At 50.1% G+C, this 21,834-nt stretch overlaps 9 protein-coding genes across 9 annotated transcripts; 6 read left to right on the forward strand and 3 right to left on the reverse strand.

Annotated features, from left to right (window-relative positions):
- Window positions 1–1,530: 1,530 nt before the first annotated feature.
- Window positions 1,531–3,397, forward strand: N7466_001010 (DUF4048 domain-containing protein; the record flags this gene model as incomplete). The annotated part of the gene is made up of 2 exons (XM_057160408.1): window positions 1,531–3,125; window positions 3,199–3,397. The coding sequence occupies 2 exons, from the start codon at window positions 1,531–1,533 to the stop codon at window positions 3,395–3,397; spliced, it is 1,794 nt and encodes a 597-aa protein (XP_057026656.1).
- A 640-nt stretch (window positions 3,398–4,037) lies between these two features.
- On the forward strand, window positions 4,038–4,706 carry N7466_001011 (translocation channel protein TIM22; the record flags this gene model as incomplete). The annotated part of the gene is made up of 3 exons (XM_057160409.1): window positions 4,038–4,133; window positions 4,209–4,304; window positions 4,368–4,706. 3 exons carry the CDS (start codon window positions 4,038–4,040, stop codon window positions 4,704–4,706), a joined length of 531 nt encoding a protein of 176 aa, XP_057026657.1.
- Window positions 4,707–5,561: 855 nt separating this feature from the next.
- N7466_001012 (cysteine synthase A) lies at window positions 5,562–6,742 on the reverse strand (the record flags this gene model as incomplete). Its single annotated transcript, XM_057160410.1, has 2 exons — window positions 5,562–6,559; window positions 6,622–6,742. 2 exons carry the CDS (start codon window positions 6,740–6,742, stop codon window positions 5,562–5,564), a joined length of 1,119 nt encoding a protein of 372 aa, XP_057026658.1.
- A 255-nt stretch (window positions 6,743–6,997) lies between these two features.
- On the forward strand, window positions 6,998–10,549 carry N7466_001013 (condensin subunit YCG1; the record flags this gene model as incomplete). The annotated part of the gene is made up of 2 exons (XM_057160411.1): window positions 6,998–9,052; window positions 9,116–10,549. The coding sequence occupies 2 exons, from the start codon at window positions 6,998–7,000 to the stop codon at window positions 10,547–10,549; spliced, it is 3,489 nt and encodes a 1,162-aa protein (XP_057026659.1).
- Window positions 10,550–11,684: 1,135 nt separating this feature from the next.
- Window positions 11,685–12,620, reverse strand: N7466_001014 (phosphoglycerate dehydrogenase; the record flags this gene model as incomplete). The annotated part of the gene is made up of 1 exon (XM_057160412.1): window positions 11,685–12,620. One exon carries the CDS (start codon window positions 12,618–12,620, stop codon window positions 11,685–11,687), a length of 936 nt encoding a protein of 311 aa, XP_057026660.1.
- Window positions 12,621–12,992: 372 nt separating this feature from the next.
- Window positions 12,993–14,324, forward strand: N7466_001015 (SDR family NAD(P)-dependent oxidoreductase; the record flags this gene model as incomplete). Its single annotated transcript, XM_057160413.1, has 8 exons — window positions 12,993–13,199; window positions 13,257–13,392; window positions 13,447–13,486; window positions 13,555–13,580; window positions 13,631–13,742; window positions 13,813–13,853; window positions 13,916–13,955; window positions 14,033–14,324. The coding sequence occupies 8 exons, from the start codon at window positions 12,993–12,995 to the stop codon at window positions 14,322–14,324; spliced, it is 894 nt and encodes a 297-aa protein (XP_057026661.1).
- Window positions 14,325–15,783: 1,459 nt separating this feature from the next.
- Window positions 15,784–17,889, forward strand: N7466_001016 (putative RNA binding protein (Arp); the record flags this gene model as incomplete). Its single annotated transcript, XM_057160414.1, has 4 exons — window positions 15,784–15,939; window positions 16,047–16,104; window positions 16,189–16,895; window positions 16,957–17,889. The coding sequence occupies 4 exons, from the start codon at window positions 15,784–15,786 to the stop codon at window positions 17,887–17,889; spliced, it is 1,854 nt and encodes a 617-aa protein (XP_057026662.1).
- A 1,459-nt stretch (window positions 17,890–19,348) lies between these two features.
- On the forward strand, window positions 19,349–20,479 carry pre6 (proteasome core particle subunit alpha 4; the record flags this gene model as incomplete). The annotated part of the gene is made up of 5 exons (XM_057160415.1): window positions 19,349–19,376; window positions 19,456–19,462; window positions 19,521–19,573; window positions 19,686–20,073; window positions 20,152–20,479. 5 exons carry the CDS (start codon window positions 19,349–19,351, stop codon window positions 20,477–20,479), a joined length of 804 nt encoding a protein of 267 aa, XP_057026663.1.
- A 272-nt stretch (window positions 20,480–20,751) lies between these two features.
- Window positions 20,752–21,466, reverse strand: N7466_001018 (CHY zinc finger protein; the record flags this gene model as incomplete). The annotated part of the gene is made up of 6 exons (XM_057160416.1): window positions 20,752–20,833; window positions 20,895–20,996; window positions 21,058–21,119; window positions 21,193–21,266; window positions 21,326–21,369; window positions 21,462–21,466. 6 exons carry the CDS (start codon window positions 21,464–21,466, stop codon window positions 20,752–20,754), a joined length of 369 nt encoding a protein of 122 aa, XP_057026664.1.
- Between the last annotated feature and the right edge of the window lie 368 nt (window positions 21,467–21,834).

The following is a 21,834-nucleotide window of genomic DNA, read 5'->3' on the forward strand; positions in this document are numbered from 1 at the left end:
CCTGACTTGGAGACCCTGACAGCGATCTGCATGTGTGCACATGTGGAATCGACCGCACGCATGAATGGCCAACGTTCAAAATTTAGAAAGCCCTGGGTTTGAGTCTATAAATTTTGTACAGGCTTTAACCATTGCGCATAATATAGGCGTTATTTCAACTAGACTCGCCTTCATAATGTTACATTTTGGGACTTCTCAAATGGAATTAAATACCCTGTACTTCGATTATTTGTTGGAATACACAGCCCTCCAGGGCCGGAGTTGACAAATCTTATAATAGCCATTGAACTTTGGAATCATATCACAATTCCACTTTTTTGTACCGCAAGTGAGGGATGTTAATTTTACTCCGTACGTCCCCCTGGATTGAGATGAGCCAAGAGGCCTGGCCTGGAGCTTTCCTAGCTTGAAAGCTTCGGCTCGGCAGTCTCCTGGGTGGGGCTGGCTACGCAGTGTTATTTCGTGCGGAGTGCAAAGCAGCGGTGGACGTAGCTCTTTTTGGCGTGGTGTATATTTTGTTGTGGAGAAATTTTACGGAGCACTTTAGCGTTGAGTGGAGTATACATGGGGCACATTACCAATTTGGAGTTTTGAGTGGCTATGCTGCTATGCTACGGATATTGCCGTACGAGATATACACTCCAAATGTTTCAATTGGGAGCTTCGAAAACTGGTGGAAAGCAGGAGCAGGACAAGATCAATGTCTGATCGTGATTGGCATCGTTAACGTTTGAATACATCACATGCAGGGTCTTCTAAGCTTACCGGGCATCGTGCATATCTATGTTCTATGTTATCTACTTATCCCTACTATGTACTGTGGAATAAATCAAATCATATTCTAGACCGTATCTACTTTACGCATGTGCATAGGGATCTTCCAATCATGTTCAGTCGAGAGTTACTATGCAATAGGACTCGATGCTATAGGGTTTGCTACCGTTGTCGTCCGATAATGCATGTGCAAGATCCTATTCTAAAAACTCAAGGTCGGAGTCGTTCCACTCTATAACACACATCATTAATGATCTCATAGCTTCACAAAAAGAATGTGTCGCAGAGCCAGGTGGTTGACATGATGGTTCTCGGGGAAAAACGTCCAATGGCTTCGCTTGTTCGTATCTAGGCAGTTTGAACTGTCGATCATCTTCAGCCCCCACGAGCCCATCTGTTGCAAAACCCCCTGGGGCTAAACCAAAGTCCACGAAAACATTCAGACCAAATGTGGTATCTGAGCTTATAATCAGCAATTCGTAGTCATCTGTCATAGTATATGGTGTAAACATTGAATAGAAGAGTAGCTGGGTAAAAGCGGCCAGTACCTCGGGGCCCCCTGAAACACTCGTGGCAAGGATGCGCGGTCCCAGGGACCCGCTGTGGGCTCTCAGGAGAACGGAGACTTCCAGACTTCGCCTGTCAACCTTTTTCTTCCTCTTCAATCTCTCCGACCTCTGTATATATTTTTCTGGTCATATGCCCCTTTATCTTCCATAACTTTTGCCCTGTTCTCTCCCTGCTGGCTGGTCCATCATGGAGAGCTCCCCGGGAACGGGCGATCTACTCGCCCACGGTCCACCGCCGGATGCGTCCCAGACTTCGACCTCCCCAACACAACCGGAGCCTGTATCCGAGCAATCACACTCTCTTTCTCGCTCCTCCTCACTTTCGCAGAATAAACGACCCTCACTATCACGGGCTAATACTGCAGCCCGACATGCCAAACGCCTGACCTTGAACCTACCCATTCATTTCCCTCTAAACGAATTCCCAGCTGCAACTCCCGATAGCGCTGCTGCATCCCCGGCTTCCATGACCCCAGTCACACAGTCGTCAAGTCGCCCCTCCACCGGGCTTCCTGCACTCCCCACGGGGACACCCATCCCCTTCGATGTTCAAGATGATGGCTACGACTTTCTGCGGGCCATCGCTTCTCAGGAACGGAAGGTGATGGAGCTCCGCGAGGAGCTGCAGCGGGCAGAGGCCGATCTGTCATCCATCAAGAAGCAATGGGCGCTGTCGGAGAAATCGAGGAAACGTACCGAGATCAGTCATCATGCAGAGCCGATGCTACCACTTCGATCTCCCGATGTGAGTGGGGCGGAGATCTCGAGCTTGAATTCACACCGTCGGGAACAAAGCATGAGTTCGGTGGCTAGTTCAGGCATCTCTCAGGAGCGAATCAGTCGGGAGCTGGATCGGCGCTCAAGTATTCGCGCCACCCCCACAATTCCTGCCGGCACAACCATTTCATCCAATGGTCGCCGGGTCTTCCAAGGCTCCCATGCACGCACTCTGTCTCTTCTGTCCCCCGTTACTGCTACCTCCGGTCTGAGTCCTGGTCTGCCCGATCCTGAACGTATTGGTCGGACTCCACGGTCAGCCACCCTGCCATCGGTTGAACGCATGAATACTGTTCCGAGCATGGTGGCACCGATCGACGAGAGCCAGGTACCAGAACACCTGCTCGCCCAGTGGCGGAAGACCTTGCCTCCTCCATCTCGGGAGGCTCTTATGCGGACAGGAAAACAGATGGCATCAGATTTGCGCGAGGGTCTGTGGACATTCTTGGAGGATATTCGACAAGCCACTGTGGGCGAGGAAGGTATCAACGGAACCGAATCACGAACCGTCTCATCGCCAAACTCGCTAGCACCACCGAACACGCGGAAACGGGATTCGCTCGCCAAATCACGGAGTCGGGAGAGACTATCGGTCGCGGGGGACATTTCAAGATCTTCATCATCTTCGTCGCGGGGTAGGGGGCCAGCGGCTGAGCCAACATCCGGTAAAGACTCCAAGCCGGCGGACATCGCCTCTTCGTTCTGGCATGAATTTGGCGTTGATTCACCAGCGCAGAAGTCTCCCGGCGCTCGTCGCAACCCCTCCGACAACAACAACAACGGCGCCACGACCCCGCGGGGCGAGAAAGAACACGAGCAACGCGGTCACCGCTCCGGCAGTCCAGTCAACGAGGAGGATGATACGGCCGATAATTGGGATGTTTGGGATACCCCCTTGTCCGGGAACAAGATGTCACATACACCCTCGTCTAGTCGGTCAACGGTCGAATCGAAACATGACCAGTCACCCACGACGCAGGGTAGTAGTCCACGAACGAGTGCTAGGTACATTTCGACTTTCTCTGATTTTATATATAACAACCTTGTCATGCGCTGATGCTGACGCTCGAACCCGCAGCTTTGGCGAGTGGAATCCCAATTCCGCCGCTCCTGATCCCAGTGAAACCGAAGGCATCCCTTGGCCTGTCATCACCAAGCTGGCACCCTCCAAGCTCCAACGAACTGCCTCCAACCTCATGGCTGAATGGGAGCGCAGTCTGTCGCCATCTCCGGAACGAAAAGATTCGTCTTCCGGCAAAAGCAGCAAAAAGGATTAAGTCTACTTTTTCTTTGCTTTTTTTTTTCTTTCAATCTTATTTTCTTTTGTATATACTACTATTCCCCCATCTCCTTCTTCGGCCTCATTCTTTGAGTGTCTCCGTTGGGCGATTTGGCACGACACAGCATCCTTGAAATCATGTAGGGCTACGACTGTTGCACCCACGAGAGCGTTGCTTCTTTCTTTCTTCACTTTATATTTTGGAGCACCTGGTTCTATTGGTGGATTTTTTTTTGGGCCTTCCAATTTGGCCTTTACTGGCTTATAGAAGCCTTTGATAAATGAGAAAACTAAATACGAAATACCATTCATTCACGAGCTTCCAAGCTTTGAGTCTACCAGTTGTATATTCAAGTTCCAAGGGTTATATACTAGCAGTAGTAAACTACTACTACAAGTAAACCCAGGCCTGGCCCATCAGTCACGTGGCAAACTGCCAATCTGGCTTATATCCGGTGCCGTAAAAATAAATTTGCGAGAGTTGCCGCCTCCGCAAGAATCTCCGCGCTCCGTTGGTTCGTGTCCATTGAATTTCCTTAAAGGGACCTCACTGCTCCACAAGCCCTATTCTGACAGGCTCCCTACTCGCTCGAAATCAATAAAACACCCGTGTCAACGTCTTTCTTCAATCATCCACAATGAACCCCGCGGGTATGGGACATGTGATGGGCACCATGCCAGGAGGCAACTCCACCGCCGGCATGGGCGAGCAAGAGGCGGCAATGGTCAAGATGGTATGTGACTCCTTATTACTGCTGGCACATTTGTACATGCTGTTCATTATTCATATGCTAACGTTACACGAACAGATGCAAGCTGGTATGGAATCCTGCCCTGTGAAGACCGTCATCTCCGGTACTATGGGTTTCGCTCTTGGTGGTGCATTCGGTCTCTTCATGGCCAGTGTAAGTCGCAAACTTGTTTCCCAGGCCTTTCTAACCACGTCCTAATCATATTCTTCAAACTAGATGTCCTACGACTCAACCTTCACCCCGCAAGGTCGCGCAATCGCCGACCTCCCCTGGCGCGACCAGGTCCGCCGCGGTTTCAAGGACATGGGTGCCCGCTCCTGGTCCTCTGCTAAGAACTTCGGTATTGTCGGTGCGCTCTACTCCGGAACCGAGTGCTGTATCGAGGGTCTCCGCGCCAAGAACGACTTGACCAACAGTGTCGCGGCTGGTTGTATGACTGGTGGTATCCTGGGTGCTAAGGCAGGTCCACAAGCCGCTGCCTTTGGCTGTGCCGGATTTGCCGCCTTCAGTGCTGCTATTGATGCTTACATGCGCATGCCGGAGTCTGATGATTAGATCTGATCTCGATCTCGATCTTCATATCGGCTTTTCTTTCGACTTCGACTAACCCCCGTACCCTTTCGGGTGTTGGCTAGCTCGTTTCGATACCTTTGTTTCCGTTACTTGTTTTCAGTCTGTACTTATTTTTTACGGCACTTCGGCGAATTTTCGGATAGAACGGAAGCATAAAGGGCGTTTGGGTTGCTTTACATCTATTGTGCGATATTTTTTTTACTGCGCTGCACATAATGCGCTTGCAGGGTGGCTCGCTGGGGCATATTCGATGTTCTTCGAGACTGCTTTTGATCTGCTTCGATGGGCTATCTCCGCTTTTAACGAAGGGGAATGATTGTTCTGGCTGGTCGTCTTGCGCTCACTACTCTTATGTATCATATCTTTTACATGTCCCATATGGACGAAGCTCGAGAGAGTATTCAATATCATGAAATTCTCCCCTAAGTGAAACCAGAGAGCCCGAAGAGGGAACATTTGAAATCTTACACCGGCATTCTCCCACACATGTGCATGCATGTCACTCGATCTTTTTCAACTCCCTTCAAATGTTCAAATGTTTTAGACATCTGGATACTGCACCAAATCTTGTGTATAAGGTTAGTACATATGTACTGGGTATTAGTAAAGACATTGGCAAACACGATTTTTGACATCCAGATGGAAAGTTGTACATTAAACTTGTAGAAGGTCAACACATGCAGTGTTAGCTCCAAGGTTTACATAGGACTATTGTATTTTTGTTGTGTCAAACATTAGTCAAAATAAAAAAGCACGTCTTCGCCATATAGACACATCCAGCCAAGCATAATATATTTTTACATTCACATCAACTCTCTAAAGATATGCCAGGTTCAATCAAGGGAGAACAATGTACTTCTCCAGGTGCTTGGGGATAGAACTGCGGAGATTCTTGCTCTCCAACCAAGTGTTGGAGAACAAACGATCAGCGTATCGGTAAGCACCATCGCACAAAATAGTCACGACAGTGCTGCCCTTGCCCATCTTCTCGGCGACTTCCTTTGCAGCCACCACATTCATGGCGGAACTAGCTCCCAGGTAGAGACCCTCCTCATCCAGGCAGCGGTAAACCATCTCAATAGTCTTCTCATCGCTGATGTTCAAGGATCCATCCAAAAGATCAATGTCAGGCTTCAGGTTATCAGTTACCCGACCCTGGCCAATACCCTCAGTGATACTGCTACCCGAGCGGTCGACAAGAGTGCCACCGCTCTGGATGTAGCTGTGCAACACACTGCCCGGGGGATCAGCCAGGAAGCTCTTGACACGACCATCGCTGACCTCCTTGAGATAACGGGTAATACCAGCGAGGGTACCACCAGTACCAGTAGCGCAAGTAAAAGCGTCGAGCTTACCACCGGTCTGCGCCCAGAGTTCCGGTCCAGTAGTCTCGATATGGGCTTGGCGGTTGGCGGTGTTGTCAAATTGGTTGGTCCAAACGGCATTGTTCAGAGACTCAGCGTGTCTGCGGGCCTGGTGGTTGTAGTTCTCGGGGTTGTCGAATGCGACGGCGGGGACCGGGTACACCTCCGCACCCAGCAATCGGAGCAAGTCAATCTTTCCCTGAGACTGTGTGTTGGGCATGTATATCACCAGCTTGTAGCCCTTAGACCGACACACATGCGCCAGACCAATACCGGTGTTACCGGCGGTGCCCTCAACAACAGTACCGCCAGCCCGAAGTAGTCCCTTCTTCTCGGCATCCTCGACGACAAATAACGCGGCCCGATCCTTCACACTACCACCAGGGTTTTGAAATTCAGCTTTGCCCAGCACATTGCATCCAGTCTCTTCAGATAGGCGCTTCAATCTGATCAAAGGAGTGTTGCCAATTGCTACGTAGGCATGGACTTGTAAGCTGATCCGCTCGGAACCCGCATCGGAGCTATCGACCTACCTTCTGTCAGACCGTTGACAACGCCCTGTGCCGTGGACACCCGAGAGGTATATGCGGATCTGCTCTCGGCAGCGGCACGAACGGCCGTAGTACCAAAGCGACGAATGCTTTGACGGAACATTGTGACGAGTACAATGTGAAATATAGCGATAAGTGAGCTCCGAATCCATACAATTGGGGGAACGGATTGGGGGTCTCCGATAGCGGGGATGAGTCAGCATCGATAAAGTCAGGTGACCGCTTATCGCTCCTTCCCCGTTTGGGCTGTTTGTTTACCGCCCGCATTTGCCCTTTCTTCCTTGCTTCATCTGTGGATGCGCGACCTGTCATGCGTTTTGTCTCTTGTTAATCGCGCCCCCGATAACACATACCCACTATGCCTGGCCGAGTCGCCGCCCGCTCGACCTCTGCGACGACGCGCAGGTCATCGCAACAACCTTCCGCGGGGCGTGCCCCCTCAGTGACCCCATCATTTGCGATTCCTGACGAACCTTCGCTCCCCGAAGCATCACCTAACCTCCGCCGTGATGTGTGCGCCATATTTGCCGACGCGCAGCGCTCAGCTACAGGCCACCGCAAGCTTGTAGTACGGTTACGAAAACTTCAAGAAATTTGCAGTGGAATTGCCCGAAAGAAGAACAAAGGAAATGAGCAAGAAGAGGAGATTGTGATCCCGGAAGAGGAGACGCTTCCCGAGAAGGAATTCAACGTTGAAGTCGGTCGTTGTATGCTTCGAATTCTACCTATCAAGAAATCTGAGCCCGTTGGTGACCGTATCATCCGCTTCATGGACACTTTCCTCGCCCATGCGTCTGAAAAGGATAACCAGTTGTTTGCTTCGAACGAGGAGGATGAGTTTGAGATGCAAAATGCCCCCGAAACTCCGACCTCTCGTCTGACTACGAGCTTGGTCGCCTTGATGGTACCCCTCCTTGGTGCCAAGGATAAGATGATCCGGTTCCGAGCCACTCAAATTGTGGCACACATAGTTAACGCCCTCGAAGCGATCGACGATGAACTTTACCACACTATTCAACAAGGACTACTGAAGCGAATCCGCGACAAAGAATCATCGGTCCGGGTGCAGGCTGTTCTAGGCCTTGCACGATTGGCTGGTAATGATGAGGATGATGACGGCAATTCTACCGCACTTCTGGAACGATTGATTGAGATTATGCAAAACGACACAAGTGCGGACGTTCGGAAGAATCTTCTCGCAAACCTTCCACTGGCCCCAACCACTCTTCCCTATCTTCTCGAACGTGCCCGCGATCTCGACGCACCTACTAGACGCACCTTATATTCTCGCCTTTTGCCTACACTAGGCGATTTCCGCCACCTGTCCCTATCTATGAGAGAGAAATTGCTCCGCTGGGGCCTGCGAGACCGTGACGAAAGTGTTCGGAAAGCGACTGGCAAATTGTTCTATGATCGATGGGTGGAGGATTGTGCTGGTACGAACGCCGGGGAAGAGGAGGGTGCAACTGCCCAGCGCTCGCCCCCCAACGTCAGCGCACTTCTCGAATTACTCGAGAGAATCGATGTTTCCAACACCGGCATGGAAAGCGGAATCGCTCATGAGGCGATGCGCAGCTTTTGGGAAGGTCGGGCAGACTACCGCGATGCAGTTACCTTTGATGAAGCATTCTGGGAGTCCCTCACAGCAGAGTCTGCTTTCCTGCTACGATCGTTCAATGACTTCTGTCGCGTTGAGAACGAAGGAAAGTACGAAAGCCTGGCGGAAGAGAAAATGCCAGAGGTTACAGCACTCGGCTATTTCCTCGCCAAATACATGAACGAGCTCTTGCAACGCAAGAAATTGGCTAAAGAATCTGGTGACGCCAACGATGAAGATGCAGTTGAGCAAGAATTCATTGTAGAGCAACTGCTGCACATTGCCATCACCCTCGACTACAGTGACGAAGTTGGTAGGCGCAAAATGTTTGCGCTCCTTCGAGAGTCATTAGCTGTTCCGGAGCTTCCAGAAGACTGCACCAAGCTTGCAGTGGAGGCACTACGATGCGTTTGTGGTCCAGATCGTGCCGGCGAGGGTGAGTTCTGCAGCGTCGTTCTCGAAGCTATTGCTGAAGTACACGATACAATTATTACGGAGGATAGCTTCGTGTCTGCGAAGTCGGAAATCAGTGATGATGCCAGCAGCCGCCATCGTTCCGAGACTCCGGGTGAAGAGGAGCAAACTCCATTCAATAAGGAGGAAGCCAAGGCCAAGATTGTTCGAGAAATCGTTGTCAACATGAAATGTCTGCATATCGCCCAATGTATGCTCCAAAACGCTGAAGGCAATTTGCAGCAAAGCATGAATCTTGTGACTATGCTGAACAACCTCGTTGTGCCTGCTGTTCGAAGTCACGAGGCTCCCATCAGAGAGCGTGGTATTCTTTGCTTGGGTCTCTGTTGCTTGCTTGACAAGGTATGTCGTCCAATATACGGCAATAAATGTGAAGACCGAATATGCTAACATTAATACTCCCAGAATCTTGCTGAAGAGAACATGACACTCTTCATTCATTGCTACAGCAAGGGTCACGAAGGCCTTCAAGTGACTGCATTGCAGATCATCTGTGATATGGTTACCACCCACCCTTCCCTTCTTGCCCCGGTAACTCAAGCCGACGGCGAGACCGTGACAACTCCCCCGATTCAGAAGCCTTTGTTGAAGGTGTTTTCACGCTCCTTGAAAGCAAACTCGCCAGCCAGCGTCCAGTCCGCCGCTGCTACCGCACTCTCAAAACTCTTACTCACCAACACTTTCACACCATCGGGGGCCAACATCCCACCTGCAATTCAAGAATATAACCAAAACTCTGTTGAGACATTGCTGCAATCGCTTGTGGTAGCCTTCTTCCACCCACGCACCAAAGTAAATCCCGCCCTTCGACAGTCTTTGGCATATTTCTTCCCCGTATACTGTCATTCTCGGTTGGACAACATCCAGCACATGCGCCGTGTTGCAGTACCGGTGATTCGTGCAGTGTTGAATGCTGCTGAGGAACACTACTCTCTCGAGGCCGAAGAAGATAGTGACGGGGAGGTGGATGCGAGCGTTGGAGAGCGCGAAGTCAAAGCGCTCATGACCGGTGTTGTAGGAATGCTGGCCGAATGGACGGATGAGCGTCGCGTAGTGGGTCTGGGCGGCGAGCGTGTCATGATCGGTGGAATGGCCAGCTCGAATGCTTGTGGCTGGGTGCACCTTGCTCTAGTGAAAGACATCTTGGAGCGCGTCCTGGGCATCAGTGTCGGGACCAACCGCTGTTCTCGCGAGGAACGCAAGCTCATCTTTTCTCTTCTGAGTAAACTCTATGTTGCCGCACCTACGCTGCCTGCTCGCGCCGGATCGCGTGCTCCAGAAGGCGGTCGTGCTGGATCTCGTGCTCCGGAAGGCGAAGACCAATTGCGTGCAAGCATTCGCAGCACCACAGCCCTTGAGATTGAACCTGACAACATTCAACTAGCCCAAGAAGTCAAAGAACTGCTCGATCAGACCATCGAGGAGGGCCTTGCTACGGATGCTTCCAGCCGTAACGCTTTGGTCAAAACCAAAAATTCTGTTCTGAAGATGCTCGCCGTTGCACAAGATGCTCGAGCGGCCAGCGTACGCCCTCGCGCCGGTACTGAGGATCTTGAGAGTGATGCCGGTAGCGTCCGCTCCGCTAGCGGGCGACGCTCCGTTGAACCTTCTGGCATCAACCGACGCCATGTGTCTGTGGAACCTAGTATTATGGAAGAGGATGAGAACGAGCATGACAGTAGCCGGATTAGATCCGGCAGTGTACGCCCATCTGTTGAAGGTGGTGGTGGCGGTCGGCCCATGATCTCCGTGGAGCCTAGTATCATGGAAGAAGATGAAGACGAGGACCATGACACTAGCATGGGGACGGTGATTAAGGATGAAGCTCTTGACGCATGATGATTGATCTCAATGTCTGGTTTCTGTGGCACTGGCGTTTGTTGAGTTTTGATTCCCGGGGTTTGTGGTATTTATTTCGAGGATGGGAAACTGGCTTGGTAATCTTCCAACGTTGTACATGATTGATTTTAATCCTTTTTTTCTTTATTTCATCCGTACATATATCGATCTCAATTTCTTTCGGATATTTCAGTTACAACCTGACAACCATTGAAAGTAGAGCCTTATTGAAGCTTCTGAACGTGTACTAGTCAACATTTGAAATGTGGTAGGAGATCCACAGTTCATGATTGAGGTATATTAGATACTGTATTACCAGTAGGATTGGAATTTCGCTCCAAGCTCTATTCATGGTCGATCAATCCGCAGCCATTTCGTAGGCTTTGACGTAGAAACTTTTCATAGGTAACCTACAAGACTAGGGCTAAGGATCAAATATGTGCTCCATGAGTCAATTCATCAGGAGGTCAAGAACATGATCAATAATTCAAATCCAAGCTTTTCAGACGTTTTTCCAGGCAAATTTTTTTTTTTTTTTCGTTCTCTGAAGAAGAAAATGAAATCTCATTGTGGCGGCGTCTGGGAATAACAAAAAGGGTGGTGTCTACTGGGTAGGGTGAAATATGCAGTTGCAACAAGCTTGGCCCTTAGGGTATATATCGAAGAAATTTAACATATGTCATCAATAGCTTGTTTGACCGAGCGGTTAAGGTGCTGGATTCAAGTGAATACTTGTCACTCGCAAAAACGAGTTGCATCCCAGTGGGGAAACCCGCAAGAGTTCGAATCTCTTAGCAAGCATTTCTTTTTTTCTTATTTCTGTTTTTCCCAACCTCTCCTTTTCACTCTTCTAACCATAGTAATTTTGCCTACTTTGAAGATATTTATTTGTTTAGAATCTTTAAAGGGAGTATCTTTTATACTAATTTCGCCGTTCATGCATCTTGTCTCCTACCCGACGTCACAAATTACTGTTGTCAACACAACCTACTTTTCATAAACAATGGTCGGACTAGAAATGAAAACCAGGTAGTACCTACACCCAAACATAATCAATATGTAAAATAGTAAAATAAAATTCTCTATCCCCTCCATTGACTTCTATTGTCTATTAAAGTTTGGAATCCCGCACTAGTCAGATGACATTCTTGAGAGGCTGCGAAGCCAAGTAGCGTCGCAGGTTATCTGCAATGAACTCCGTGCAACCTTCAGGTCTTCCACCAGCCGCGTGTGGGGAAATAATCACATTGGGTGTCTTCCACAGTCGGCTCGACTCAGGCAGTGGCTCGGTCTTAAACACATCAAGCGCGGCACCCGCAAGTTCACCCTTCTCCAGCGCATCTGCCAACGCATCTTCGTCCACGGATGTTCCCCGACCAACATTGACCAACCAAGCATGCTTCGGCAGCAGCTTGAGTCTCTCAGCATTCAGTGCATTATTTGTTGATTCAGATCCAGGTAGGATCATAACGAGGGCATCGGTCTCAGGCAAGAGCTCAGCAAGCTTATCTTCGCCGAAAACTTCAACACCGTTGCGAACTCCGTGGCTGCGGGCGATACCCTTCACTTCGGCACCGAGAGCAGTGAGGTAAGGAGTGAGTTTCTTGGCAATGCTACCGAAGCCCCAGATCAACACGCGGGAATCGCGCAGTGTAGTGAAGTCGCTGCGGGGGAAGGAGCCACCGAGGTGACCGGGCCATTTAGACTGGAGTTGGTAATCGCGCATTTCGTAGAACCGGCGGATTCCGTTCAGGAGGAGACCGAGCGCGTGCTCGGCGACGGGGCCATCGTGGAGACCGACACCGGTGGTCACTGTGATTTTTGAGGCGTCGAATCCAGCTGAAAGCACGTCATTAGGACCCGCGGCCAGGGATTGAATCCATTTGAGGTTCTTCATGCGGCTTGCGGCATCTTTGAGGTTGGTGGCCGCGTTGGCCCAAGTCACGAGGATATCGGCGTCAATCAGTTCCTCGGGAATTGGCTCCTTCACATTGTAGGGGTGAAGGGAGACGGAGAAGCCCTGGAGGCTTTGTACGTCGAGCTTGAGGGAGGTGGGGTAGAGGAGCTTCATGATGATAGTTGTTCTGCGATTGTAGAGTAAGAAGCAAGGAGAGAATAATTGTTTAATTTACGGGAAGAAAGGACATTTCTATGATTACCAAGACCCCCACAAATTGATGTATTTTCGCACCAATGTCTTTGCAAGATTTGAGCGCTGGAGCACAGGCGTGGGGGTGAAGTCATTGGACCCCGCACTCGGCGATAGAGCGACGGCGGCTGGTTCATTCCCCGACAGTGAAATCGGTACCCGTCCGATCGTCATACATTAGCCGGGAAACTCCTGATATCAGCGGAAACCAGGAGATTTTATCTCCAATACTAGTAAACAACCTTTTCTTCAGAATATTCTTCAAGACCAGTATTACCAGTATTGATATTCGATATGGCGGAACAACATGTCTCCTTCAAGATCGAGGATCTTTTCTCCGTCAAGGGTAAGGTTGTCGTCGTGACCGGTGGTGGCTCTGGCCTCGGCAAAGCCATTGCGGAAGGATTCGCCGTGAACGGGGCCAAAGTTTACATCTCTGGGCGCAGACAAGAGGCCCTTGATACGGCAGTAAAGGAGATCGATGGAGACATACATGCGCAAGTCTCCGCAGATATAAGTCGAGAAAATTGCGCTGACTTGACATGACTTAGTATCCAGGGAGATGTACAAACCAAGGCGGGGTGCGTAAAGATTGTCGAGGCCATCAAAGCCAAAGAGTCTCATGTCGACACTCTTATCAACTGTGCTGGCGTGAGCCGTCCCTGGAGAGTTCAACCAAGTAATCCCAATGACCGTAAGCTGAGATTCATTCTCTAACTAAAGAACAATGTTACTAAATTCCTCATAGCCGACGAGGTAGAAAATCTCTTGATAAATGGCATAGAAGAGTATGTCATGTTTGACTTGTGTCGAATGCGATCTTAGCATCCATTGGAAACTGACAGCTTACCTACAGGGAGGATTTTGATCAAAGCAATCAAAGTATGATGAGGCAAATCCACACATCGAGACTTGCACTAACACGGCAACAGTCAATGTGAATGGGGTTTACTTTTTAACAGCAAACCTTCTCCCACTTCTACGATCGGCAAAGGATCCAAATGTTTGCATTATTGCATCACTCGCCGCCCTTGGAAACCAGAGGTAAGGAACTGTCAACATTGAACATTTCATCAAATGCATCGTAGATTTGTAGCTAACATGTTATTCGCAGATCCATGGCACCGCTGACATATGGAGTGTCTAAAGCCGCAGGTGCGCCTATTGATATTTTATCCCCTCGAGTTTGTGCAGAATCTCTAACTACATATGTACAGCCGTGCATCTTGCTCACCTTCTCGCTGGTCGTTTGCATCCGTAAGACTCCCAGACTGATGAAAACCGATCCTTGACCTGGACTTTGATTAGTGGATTCGACTAATCTCTAATTTTAGCATGAAAATTCGAGTCAACACCATTTGCCCCGGTATCTTCCCGTCTGAGATGACCGGCACTACAACCGGCAAGCATGAGTACGCCATCAGCGACAGCGCTGACAAGGCAGCTAAGCGCTGCACTGCCGGTCGCCCCGGTCGGCCAGAAGAAATGGTGGGACCGGTGTTGTTGCTATCCAGTGCCGGTGGTGGCTATATGAACAATGCATTATTGACTGTGGATGGGGGTAGGTTGATGGGTGTCTCGATCAACGATGGGATTCGTATGCCCGAGGATACCTACACTTTCTAGATTTCTTTCCCTGGATTCCGTCCACGGGTGGACACATGCTGCATACATTTGTTCAATGGTTACATGCAATACATCTGGATGTTTATACTTACCCACTATGCTGTAGGTACTCTGACTCAATTTCCACCACATGCACCTAGTAACAATGAATCAATGAATTCAAAGTTCATCCATCCAAGGGTTACAGTATGTATACGCACCTGAGACAATTATATTTGCATAGACTTTTCTTCTACCTCATATTGAATAGACCCCGGAAGGCATTTACTCGATTACCTGAATGAACGTACTCGGCCCTCTTTCAGTACACAGGTGCATGTATTTTGTATACCTAGGTATTATAGTAATGTACTACCTACTAGGTATACAAACTACCTAGTACATGCATGCATGGGTGCATCCGATGTATTGTAATGTTCGAATCTTGTATGTAATTAACCTTGTGCTAACCCAAATGCTGGACCCTGCATTGTATCATCCATCTGAGCTTGAATTGAACTTGTAGTGATGAAATCCATCAATTGATTCGAATTATCGGAATGAATCTCATTGTACTTTGTTTATTATGTTCAAATCTCTCACTGTTTGTATTTACTAATCAACCAGGTACCTGGCCACGTGATGTAGACCAAAGTACAACATTTGAACTTCCCAACATTTAAATCCTTTGGATTAACTGCCCCCTGTCCTACTCGATAGAAATCACCTGAAACTTTCCTAATGAGACTTCTCATTTGATGTTTTCTCGAGGGAGGAATGCCCGTTGAAGCCCCAATCAAGTCCTGAACACCAGTTACAAAAGCATGGGCCCATTCTCGGTGCATTTCTGACAGGGATCCACTCCCGGTATGCTCTCGCAGGTTTTTGCCCCAGAAATCCAGAGACAAACTCCTTAGATCTACAGTCGTTTTCCATCTAGCATATAAACTTGACGTTCCATAGAATGAGCGGTTTCCCAAAAAAAAAAAAAAAAAAAATTGAGTACGGTAGAGAGATGCCAGTGAGACCACCTCTTGCATACAAGGATCAGGATCAGTTGGGGTTGCACCGCGGGAGCCCGTGTGGGATGTGAAAGTGAAGAGAGACCGCAAAGTGGAAAATTTGAAGACGACCAGGGGAATCGAGATGAAGTAAATCTAAGAAGTCAATAACTAGATTGAATGCGCCATGTTTTTTCATATATGTGGTTGCTGCTTGCTGTAATCTTCCGTGAATCCGAAACTTTTCTTTTCGCGAAACTCCACCTCGAGAAGTTGGCTCTTTTCTTCTCTCTCTCCCCCCCCTTTCCCTCTTCTCTTCTTCCCCCGGGTTTCTTCTTTCTTCTTTTCCACGACAACCAACCCCCCGGTCGGTCGTGTTTAATTGTCTCCTGCATTCCTTGCAGAGACAATCCCTTTCTCTTCTCCACCCCCACTCCCTCGGGCTCCCCTGCCGCTCCGTTGGCAGCGACAAGTCAGCGATGGCGGCCGTTACAGCACCCACTCCTAAGCTGGATCGATACATTGTCATCCACGTTGCAACCACTTGCGATGAGCATGGCGTTTATGTCACCAAAGATTCGGCCGAAGTGATCGAATTGGGATGGATTCTCTTGGATACTAAGACGTGCGAAGAGGTACACACAACCCGCCCCAACATTCTCTACCCCAGCGCCCGCTTCATCCGAATTACCTCCGAGACAGATGAAGAAAATCCCGCTCATCTTTGATTCCTCTTTTATAGTTGCACCGCGAAAGTGTCCTCGTCAAGCCAGTCAACACTCCCATCACTCCGTTGTGCAGTAAGCCTTTTCTCTTTCCGCAATCCCATACCCGATCCACATGCCACGATGCTGGGAAACTTATCGACTGACCTAATAATGTAGCGAGTTTGACCACCTTGACTTGGGAACACGTCCGCTCCGCAGGTACTTTCCGCGATGCTATCTCCCGATTCGATGCCTTCGCCACGGAACACCTCACCAACAAGCACCTCGAGTTTGCCTTCGTGACTTTGGATTCGTGGGACCTGCGGGTTCAACTGCCCCGCGAGGCCCGTGATAAGGCTGTGGTATTGCCCGCATACCTGCAGCACTCTCGCACCTTTGATCTGCGCACTGAGTACCAACGCTGGCAAACCCACCACCCCGAGTCTTTGCCTTTCGGTCCCAGCTCCTTGTCCAACATCTGCGCTGCCCTCGAGGTCGAGCCCGTCCAGTCTTCCGCCCCCATCAAGCACAACCTCCCATTCCACCTGCAAGCTTTGGCTCCCGCCTCGCCTCGCCGTGCTATGGAGGAGTCCATCACATTGGCCCGCGTGCTGCGCGGCCTTATCCGCAAGTCGCAGCCGCCCCATGAACATCCCGAGATTCTCACTCGGCCGATGGATGCCCACGCCGATGTTCGGGCTTTCTTGGCGGAGCGAAGCAAGGTTCTTCACCTGAGTGGTCTTCCCCACGATACCACTCAGTCTGAATTGGAAAGCTGGTTCACTCAGTTTGGCGGTCGGCCGATCGCCTTCTGGACCTTGCGAACTCCGGACCAGCACAAGCCTACTGGTACTGGATTCGCTGTTTTCTCGTCTCACGAGGAGGTACGTTTGACTGATATTTGATAAGACTGATGTTGTCGATTGATTGCTGACATCTAATTAGGCTGCTGAGAGTCTGTGCATGAACGGGCGGGCGCTGAACGAGAAGGCTATTGAGGTTTCCCCATCGTCAAGCCGAGTCCTAGACCGGGCCGCAGAGATCCTCACACCTTTCCCCCCATCCAAGAACCGGCCCCGTCCTGGTGACTGGACTTGCCCGTCTTGTGGCTTTTCCAACTTCCAGCGCCGCACGGCATGCTTCCGTTGCTCTTTCCCCGCAATGGCTGCCGCACCAGACCCAATGGGATATGGATACGGCCACGGTAACTACGGAGGCCCATCCATGATGCCTCCCCACATGGGTGGCCATGGTCATGGTATGGGCCACTCACGTGGCATGGGTGGAAATGGTGGTGTTGTGCCCTTCCGTGCTGGTGATTGGAAGTGTGGCTCAGAGGGATGCGGTTACCACAACTTCGCGAAGAACATAAACTGTCTTCGTTGTGGCGCCCCTCGTTCGGGTGCCGCCGTGGTGGCTGACTCCGCATTCCCCTCACCAATGGACCCCCCTTCACAATTTGGCATGGGGCCAAACTCCATGGCCAGCACACCGGCCCCGGCTCCTTTTGCCTCGACCGCTGGCGGGTTCGGTGGGTTTAGCCAGCAGTTCGGTGCCCCACCGAACAACTATGCCCTCCCCCAGAGTGGTCTTGGCAATGCCCCCGCTGCCTACCCCCCAATGGGCCAGGTGAACTCGGGATACTCCTCTAGCACCTCCCACTCTGCCGCCTCGTTTGCCAACCCGGCAACTCAGGCGGCATTCACTGGTGCTGACCACGGCGTGCCTTCGACTAGCGCCTCCAACGGTGCCTTTTATGGCAACGAAGGTTCCAGCGATCCCTTTGCCTTCCTGTCTAGCGGGCTTGGTGGTTTGACTGTTTCGGATGACCCTCACTCTCGCCGAAACGGAGCTGGTGCCAACAAGTCCCCTGCTTAAAGTAGGAGACTGTACTTAGTACTCTTTTGAAGCCCGACGAACTGGGCGATCACATCACACTTACGTTGTCCATATTGCAACCCTGCATTGGGGGCATGTATATGCGTTGGTTGATATTCGTTGATACGCATTTGTATAAGGGCTTTCTGCGGTTCTGGTGCATCGGGTGGGAAGGAGCAGGCGGGAAAGCGTGTGGGTTTGTGGATTTTCTTTCATCGCCTCGCCGTCCTGTTGATTTTTTGGGATGATTTTTTGATATTTCCTTTTTGGTCTGCTGTTTTTTATTATTTTTCCTGTGTCATTTTCATTTTCATTTGGTTGAGCGGTTCCCGCTTCCCCAGGGATTCCATTTTCAGGCTCTCAGGTTTTGGTTTGTTTAATAGTCTTGTTTCGGATGGCGGCGACTTAACCGTTGTCTGTGTGGGTTTCGGACGCGAACGCATTGTGAGCCTGGGTTGCGCACTCGACCTGCTTTGCATTTTAGATCTTTGGTCCCTTTTTGCGTTGGGTCATGGCAAGCGTCGGAGAATTCACGGTATTGATCTCACGGGTGGGATATACAATGGTTCGGACTCCGTTGGGGGTGTTGGGGGATTTCCTTTTGCGCTTGCGCCGGCTTTGGTTCGAGAATACCTTTGAGGACTGTATCCGCCAGGCATTTGTGGATGCAACAAAAAGATTGTTCTGTCTATACTTTGTTTTGGACTCGATTCTATTTCCCTTCCAGATGTCACATTTTATCTTTCGTTGTACTTTGACTGAAGTAAACCCACTGTATATGTACAACGGGGAGCTTCGATATATAGAATTCGAACATTCGATTCATGGTCTGGGAATGAGTTCAATGTTCAGAAGCAACATTTGAACCTTTATTTTTCTCGAATATTTGAAACATCGAACATACATAGTAGAACTTAAGGTACTAAGTAGTATTTTCAAGGTTATTGATGTATGTACACATGTGCATGTTTAGGTGTGCTTTTCAACGATAATGCCTATCCTCTGACATCAATTGATACGTAGATACTACTCACTAGTATGTACGTGTATATCTTTCTTAGAGAGCTGTATGTGTACGTTCTTCAACGGATACCAGCTCGAAGTTTGAATATTGAGGAGCTTCAAACATTGACGACTCTTTTCAAACCAAAGTGGATACTAGTCATGGAACATCTCAGGCTAATTTGAATAATACAAGTTGCTTTACCAACTGACCAGTTGTTGCTTGGTGGCTATCAAGACGCTCTGCCACCACGCGGCAGCGCCAAGGCAACCGCAGGCTTTCGCGTCCACCGCCCGCCGAGATCCCGTCATTGCTCCCGCAACATCACCAGCTCCCTCTCTCTGCTCAAGACACCTCGACCTTTGCTTCCCCCACGCCTCTCTGCTTTGATCTACCGAGATCATCAATACCGTCAAAGCTCTAGAATTTGTTTGATTGCTTTACTTTCTCGCCACAATGTCCGGCTACGACCGAGCTTTATCAGGTAAGTCAGCTAGCTCCTCATCAGCCAGCTCCTTTGGCACTGTCCTCGATGCAAGAATGACTTGGCTAACTCATACTAGTCTTTAGGTAATGCCTCTTTATCAGTACATGCAGCTATAACCGTCATAAATTAACCTCGTTCCAGTCCCGATGGACACGTCTTCCAGGTTGAGTATGCCATGGAGGCTGTGAAGCGAGGTAAGCACCTGATAATTCCACCAAACCTGACCACTTGCTTTATCTCCTCAGACTTTGAAATCCACAACCGATCCAATAATATGATCGTGTGCTGATGACTGAGCTATCACAGGAACATGCGCCGTCGGTGTCAAAGGCAAGGACATCGTCGTCCTCGGTTGCGAGAAGCGCTCCGCCCTCAAACTTCAAGATACCCGAATTACTCCTTCCAAGATCGCTATGGTTGATGAGCATGTTTGCCTGGCCTTTGCTGGTCTGAACGCCGATGCCCGCATCCTGATCGACAAGGCTCGGTTAGAAGCTCAGTCTCACCGTCTGACCGTGGAAGATCCCGTCAGCATCGAATATATCACCAAATACATTGCCGGTGTGCAACAGAAATATACACAGAGTGGTGGTGTGCGTCCATTCGGTATTAGCACACTGGTTGTTGGTTTCGACCAGAACGACGGCACACCGCGACTGTACCAGACTGAGCCCTCTGGTATCTATTCTGCCTGGTAAGTGTCTAGCGTGCTCCAGATCAAAGGCATCTATGTGCATCAGTCGTTAACAATTGGGGGTTTTTCTATCTATAGGAAAGCCAACGCTATCGGCCGTTCCAGTAAGACGGTTCGGGAATTCCTCGAGCGCAACCACCAGGAGGAGATGGACCGCGAGCAGACTATTCAGCTGACTATCAAGTCATTGCTGGAGGTGGTGCAGACAGGCGCCAAGAACATTGAGGTTGCTATTATGGCCCCTGGCGCGCGTGTCGAGATGCTGCCCGATGACCAAATCGAGGCTTACGTCAAGAGCATTGAGACCGAGAAGCAAGAGGAGGCTGCCAAGAAGAAGACCTCTCGGGGAACTACTACCACCGCTGCCATTCTCACCCGGCCTGGTGGTGGCGAGTCGGCTGAATAAAGGAAATAAGGCGCCCGGCCACTTGGACGAGGGCCAGATTCTTGATGTGCGTCGATTTACCGTAGCGTTGGTATACTTTCTTCACGAGAATTCAAAACAACGAAATACCTACACTTCAATTTCCTTTTCTAGTTCCGTACTGTAAAGAACAAGGAATAATAGGCAGGGTATTGATGCCGGGGAAGGGGAGTTAGTCTATCGGCTAGGAGAGTAGAAAAAGCATCATATCGTCAACATCATGAAATTATAACCCGGACTGAACCGCTACCCATCTAACCAAGGCGATCGGAGAGATCGCGGTAGTTGAAGATCGATTTCTCTTGATCGGCGCGCACCCGTTCGTCCTTGAGCATTCTGTTTGAAAGTTATAATTAGCAGGGGCGGAGATGGAGCTTTGTAAAGTGGTTGAACGTACCGGCTGTCCATACGTGCATCGTCACCCTCCACCTGCAAGTTGGCCCTCGGTGTCAAGGCCTCGAGGACGAAGTGATTATCGCAGTGGGGGCAGTACTCGTCACTAGAGAAAGACAGAGGAGGTTAGTCTTCCATCTTTGCAGCGTTGGAAGATTGGAACATACTTCTCCTCAAATTCCGCGGCATCCTTGCGGAAGCACTTCTTGCACTTTTTGCACGCGAACACCTATATTCCGTAGACATGAGTATATGTAGAGTCGCTGGGAAGCGCCCAGGGGAGATCGAAAGGAAAATCGTACCATTTCCTGTGCCTTCTGCAGCGCATGCTCCTCCGTTTCTCCGTGACATTCGGCACAATCGAACCACTTGCGGCCTAGGAAGAAAGTTATTGGTGAGCTTTCGATCGAACTAGCGGGGATTCGTCAGACGTACAGCAAGCGGAGCGAATAGACACCTGGGCGTTGAGGATGTGTTTACTGCAAGTGGGGGGTGTCAGTCTATGCCATTTCCTCCCTGGCGGCGAGGCAGCAGGGCATCTCAAGTGAATCGGATAGCTGGGGACCCTTACCACATGGCGCTGACCGTGGAACTACGTGTTGTGCAGGTGTCAAAAATAATGCGGCTCGAGAATGAAGAAGGTTGCGCAGGAACCGGTTGATCTGCCACTCCCGTGATCCTCCACTTTCCTCCCCGCCACAACCATTTCACCGTTTCTCTCCTCTTACTTATTCCTATGACCCGGTGAGACAGGTTAAACTCTTCTGCTCTTTCGGCCTTTGTGCCGCTTACAACTTGTTGTTTCCCCATCCTTATACTGGCTCTCTAGCCACCCCCCTGGTTTTCTCCAAATCCACCCCACGAAAGCCTCGTACGCCATTAGTCTCCGTCGCCCGCTTCCCCCAGTGAGACCACCAGGCACCAACGGCCAACGAACAACGCCT

This window comes from Penicillium verhagenii (assembly GCF_028828195.1).
Source record: "Penicillium verhagenii strain IBT 33310 chromosome Unknown utg000002l_segment0_segment0, whole genome shotgun sequence".
Lineage (NCBI taxonomy): Eukaryota > Fungi > Ascomycota > Eurotiomycetes > Eurotiales > Aspergillaceae > Penicillium > Penicillium verhagenii.